The sequence below is a fragment of the Rhinatrema bivittatum genome, chromosome 1 (assembly GCF_901001135.1).
Source record: "Rhinatrema bivittatum chromosome 1, aRhiBiv1.1, whole genome shotgun sequence".
NCBI lineage: Eukaryota > Metazoa > Chordata > Amphibia > Gymnophiona > Rhinatrematidae > Rhinatrema > Rhinatrema bivittatum.
In genome coordinates this window covers 293,391,406-293,397,190 of record NC_042615.1, presented here as the reverse complement: position 1 = coordinate 293,397,190, position 5,785 = coordinate 293,391,406, and the positions used below count along the sequence as shown (strand labels likewise).

The 5,785-nt window shown below is 41.5% G+C and overlaps 1 protein-coding gene across 1 annotated transcript; it reads right to left on the bottom strand.

The window, feature by feature from the left end:
- Positions 1–1,913: 1,913 nt before the first annotated feature.
- Positions 1,914–2,864, bottom strand: LOC115095016 (olfactory receptor 51G2-like). The gene has a single exon (XM_029608173.1). The coding sequence runs from the start codon at positions 2,862–2,864 to the stop codon at positions 1,914–1,916; it is 951 nt and encodes a 316-aa protein (XP_029464033.1).
- Positions 2,865–5,785: the final 2,921 nt, after the last annotated feature.

Below are 5,785 nucleotides of genomic sequence, written 5' to 3'. Positions count from 1 at the left end.
GGGAATGGAGGATGGCTGCACACGCAGGCGGCCGATTTTGCGCAGCCTTGCGTGCACTAACCCTGTATTTTATAACATGCGCACGGCAGCGCGCGCATGTTATAAAATCGGGAGTAGATTTGTTTGCGCCAGGTTGCGCGAACAAATCTACTCCCGCGCGCACCTTTTAATACCTACCCCATAATGCATGGGTTTATGTTTGTAAATGGCCCCTTATAAAACAGTGTGAAGTTTGTGTACATAAGAATAGGCACAGAATCCAATTTTATGCATACTTTTATATGCATTCTGTGGGCTGGAGTTGGTATTTATATGTCAACTTTTGATTTTAAAAAAGTATACATGTAAATTAACCCACACAAGTTATGTGCTGCAAAAAGCAGGTGCAACTTTGTACAGGTTAGTTTTTGCATATTGTTTTAGATAATTTTCAAAGAAAACTTATGTGCATGTGTATTCTTTGAAAATTGGCATAAGTTGTTCAAATTTTATTTAATTGTCCTCCCTAAGTAAATCTGATGACAAAAATGGTCTGAATCATAAAAAAATCATTTTTTATATTGATTAGTGTGTTTATTTCAATGTTATTCTATATTTACTTTGAGCAGTATTAGCACCTAGAAATGAGTGACGTAGAGTGAGGCATAATGCGGAGTCACTCAAACACATTTACACTTCTCCCCACCAACACACACATCTACAGGTCTGCCAATAGATCTCATTCCTAACCTGCACCACCCTCTGCTTTTCAGCATGGAGCATACAGACACATGTATCTCATTCCCGATCTGAAGCATCTCCTGCTATTATAGTATTGGCACTCCTGTACATACATTTTTACTAATGCACCTTAGTTCTTACCTATGGAACTTGTGAGATTTCTTACTCTCAACCATGGAAGTACCTAATAAGGGTCCAAGTAGTGACCCTATCAGCAGTGCTTTAACTTTATACATTATGTTTTATTTTAAGTGATTTATGTTATTTTGTTCACCTCTTAGTTCAATTTGTTTGTTATAAGCAATTTATAATTGTTTTTAATAAATAAATAAAGATTAAGGTAACATGCACAGAATGATAGCTATGACCCTAACAGCCATGGTAAGAGTGCATCTGGTTTCCAAGAACAGATTGGGGTAATCCACATGGAGTGGCAGTTATATATTAACCTTATCAATAGTGGCATGGCCACAACAGGCTTCTACTTTAAGAAGACTGGGGTAACCTGCATGGAGTGACTATAGTTAAAACTCATACTACACTGAGCATGGGGGAGTCTGAATATTTTGAACAAAAGCCTTGCTGGTTTTAGTGGCTATGCAGATTCTTAGAAAGCTTGGTGTTAACAAATGGAGGGGACCTTGGTGCTGGATTAAATGTTTGTCTTATAAGAATCAAAGAGAGAGATAACAGGATGACAGTACATTAACAGATTCTGGGCATGATTGGGTTTGATATGGAGAGCAGTGGTAGGTAAAGGTTTGAAGGGTCAGGTTAAAGACATGGAGAGGGAAGGGAGAGCTGGTATTGGGCTGTAGGGGAGTGTTGAATGCTTACCTAGCCAAATTGGAAGAATCTCAACCAGGAGGTGTGGATGGGCCAAATTGGTTTTTTTTCTTCTGTCATTTACTATATTACAAAGATGGCTTCACCAATAAACCTTTGTATTAACCTTCAGCACTTCCTGCTATTCGAATACTGAATTATTCACTTCAGTTCAGCATGCCACGTCACAGCTACTATCAGTTGTGTCACACAGTCTGTTGTCCTCACTCTCTCCCACTTTGCCATTAAGACCTTTATTAAATATTATTAGAAGTAATGTGGTTCACCAAGACATGTTCAATCTAATATAATTTCTAATCTGATATTCCTTCAAAATACTGGACATGACATCTACAAACTTTTTTTTATTAATGATTGACTCGGTTTTGATGCACTTTTCTCAGTATTCTTTTATATATTTCTTTGGTTTTGATGCCATACACAATAGGATTTACTGCAGGAGGAAGCAGGAAGTGAAGGTAGGCCATGAAAACATGAATAAGCGGCGAGAGATTCTCACCAAACTTGTGAACCATGGAAAGGACAATCATTGGACCATAGAAAAACAAAACAACACAAATATGGGACACACAGGCATTAAAGGCTTTGAATCGTTCTTCTACTGAAGCAATCCCAAAGACAGACCTGAGGATCATAACGTAAGACAAGATTATACACATGGCATCTAATCCCATTGTAGAAAGAACTGCAAACATACTGTATACACTATTGACCATATGATCTGAGCATACCATCTTCATGATATCTGGATGCAAACAGAAAGCATGAGAGAGTACATTATTTCTGCAGGTTAGAAATCTCTTCAAAAGAAATGGTATTGGGAAGACAATAACTATACCTCGAATTACAATGGCTATTCCTATCTTTGCTATGACTGAAGATGTTAAGATGGAGGTATACCTCAGAGGGTTACAAATTGCTATAAACCGGTCAAAGGCCATGGCCATAAGCACTGAGGATTCCATTATTGAAAATGAATGAATGAAAAACATCTGCATCAGACAGTTTTCAACAAGAATTTCTGTGGAATTGAACCAAAATACACTTATCACTGTAGGTGATGTCATCATAGATAAGCCAAGATCGGTTACTGCTAGCATAGAAAGAAAAATGTACATGGGGGCATGAAGGCTTCTTTCAGATTTTATAATAAACAGAAGGGTGCAGTTTCCTAAAAGTGTAACAACATACAACAAAGTCATTGGAAAGGAAGTCCAGATATGTGCAGTTTCCAGTCCAGGAATTCCAACCAGGATGAATGTTGAAGGAGTAAAGATTGTGTTATTCAGAGATGACATGATGAGCACATGATGCCCCACTCAGTTTCAATGCATTTATCTCTATAATAAAAATAAGTGTTAAAATAATTATGATTATATACTGTTAAACATGTCCCATAGAAGCAGGGGGTAAGCCTCATATACCATTCCAAGGAACTACAAAATGGTCATTTACAAGTGCATGGCAATGAATCTCAGGAGAAAATCAATGAAACATTTCATGTGTACACTGTGGAAATCCATTTAACATTTTGAAAAGAAAGAAAATGTCTTAAAAGATAGAGAGGCTGTGATTCTAAGGCTTTTGGAGTTGCTGGGACAAAAACTGAGATTTAAAATTCTGCCCTCCTGCCCCCCCCCCCACTGGCTAAGTTATATGCAGGTACCTCATCACCCATCTTAAATTTAGATGGTTCTGAACACTGATATTCATGGATAAAATTAGCTGCATAGGTCTGGAAAATTCACCTGTACAAAAAGTACCCAGATAACATCCTCCGAATGATGGCAGCTGGCTATAATCAGTGGCAGACTTATGTGGATAAGTGCCGCTGAAAATCTGGGGAAAGTTAATTGGGTGAACATTCCTGCTCATCAGCCCACTGAACATCTGCCTCATAAAAAATTACAGGACCGATTCTGTTTAAATCACCCCATTTTATATCTTTCATCTGCCTCATTCCTTGTATTAAAAAAGGGGAGACGCACTACCACCATGAAAAGGAAAACCAATCAAAAAGGAACGATAGAACATAAAAGTGAAAAATAAGGGAAAGGAGCAAAGATGCAAGAGGATGAAACCTTACAAGTAATAATTAATATAACATAATCTAATCCTATAATAATTACATAAACAGGACAGTTTATAGAATCATTCAAACAATGCAAGTGAAACAAAACAGCTAACATAAATAAAATGAAAAGAAACAGTTCAAAATGAAAACTGATGTACCAAATAGCCATGTTTCGAGGGAAAATCTAAAGATTATAATCTGACCTTTTGTCACTGTGTTCTCTGACCTACTGAAAGAACAATGCCAGAGGTATTCTGAATATCAGAGTGAGTGTCATGCATGCATTCTCTTTTCTGTGCATTGGTCTCTTCATGTAGGGGAAAAAAAATGCCCTTAAATGGGATCCTCACAGGCCCTCACTGGGAACATAATACAGACGAAAGTCATGCATCCCAAAGCTGAACTCCCAGTAAAAAACAGAAAACAAATTTCAAGTAGTGCTCAAGATGTCTTTTTAAACAGTGAAGAGGTGACACTTCAGTGGTTCATGTAGCAGCAAGTTATCCAGGGAGATAAATTCATAAAACAGCCACAGCTAACACTTTCATTAGAGAGAGAGAGAGAGAGAGAGAGAGAGAGAGAGAGAGAGAGAGACAGAGAGAGAGAGAGAGAGAGAGAGAGAGAGAGAGAGACAGAGACTTACTATAGTGCCTATGCCCTAAACAGGTATTTGTATTAGGGATGTGAATCATTTTCCATATCGTCTTAACGATAGAAATCATGTGGCAGGGCAAGAAAATCGTCTTAGGCACGATTTTTTAGTTAAAAAATCGTTAAAAATCGTTTTTTCCGATTAGTGCGCACTAACTCGAGTTAGTGCGCACTAACGGGAGTTAGTGCGCACTAACTGGGAGTTAGTGCGCACTAACTGAAAATGATACAATTTGACACTTTTCAGGTCAGTTAAGGTCAGTTTAGGAATGAATATGTATTCCTATTGGCTGCCCTCTTATTTATTCATGTTACCAAGTTTCCTACTGACAGTATATGGGGGATGGGAAATGGAAACAGTTGGTAGCTTGACAAAACAAGTAATGTGATCAGTCAATGTGACTAGAACTTGTGCCCTAACCCTGATACCAGGGGTATTGTGATCTTCCTGCACACAGTGCCCTATCCCTATTAATACCAGGAGTGTTGTGATCTTCCTGCACACAGTGCCCTATCCCTAATACCAGGGGTGTTGTGATCTTCCTGCACACAGTGCCCTATTCCTGATACTGGGGGTGTTGTGATCTTCCTGCACACAGTGCCCTATTCCTGATACCGGGGGTGTTGTGATCTTCTTGCACACATCCCGATATCAGGGATAGGGCACTGCGTGCAGGAAGATCACAACACTCCTGGTATTAATAGGGATAGGGCACTGCATGCAGGAAGATCACAACACCCCTGGTATCAGGGATAGGGCACTGTGTGCAGGAAGATCACAATACCCCGGAGGAGTGAGGGTCAGGCAGCTCCCCTTTGTCTGTGAAGCCAGCCTCTCACTAGTAATGCAGGGAGGGAGCTGTCTCAGACTTCACCATCCTCCCCCCCCCTTACCCACACACCATTCACTAGCTGGGACATGGGGGAAGTCAGGAGTGAGGGTCAGGCAGCTCCCCCCTGTCTGTGAAGCCAGCCTCTCACTAGTAATGCAGGGAGGGAGCTGTCTCAGACTTCACCATCCACCCCCCCCCTCACCCACACACCATTCACTAGCTGGGACATGGGGGAAGTCAGGAGTGAGGGACAGGCAGCTCCCCCCTGTCTGTGAAGCCAGCCTCTCACTAGTAATGCAGGGAGGGAGCTGTCTCAGACTTCACCATCCTCCCCCCCCCCCCTCACCCACACACCATTCACTAGCTGGGACATGGGGGAAGTCAGGAGTGAGGGTCAGGCAGCTCCCCCCTGTCTGTGAAGCCAGCCTCTCACTAGTAATGCAGGGAGGGAGCTGTCTCAGACTTCACCATCCTCCCCCCCCCCCCTCACCCACACACCATTCACTAGCTGGGACATGGGGGAAGTCAGGAGTGAGGGTCAGGCAGCTCCCCCCTGTCTGTGAAGCCAGCCTCTCACTAGTAATGCAGGGAGGGAGCTGTCTCAGACTTCACCATCCTCCCCCCCCCCCCCTCACCCACACACCATTCACTAGCTGGGACA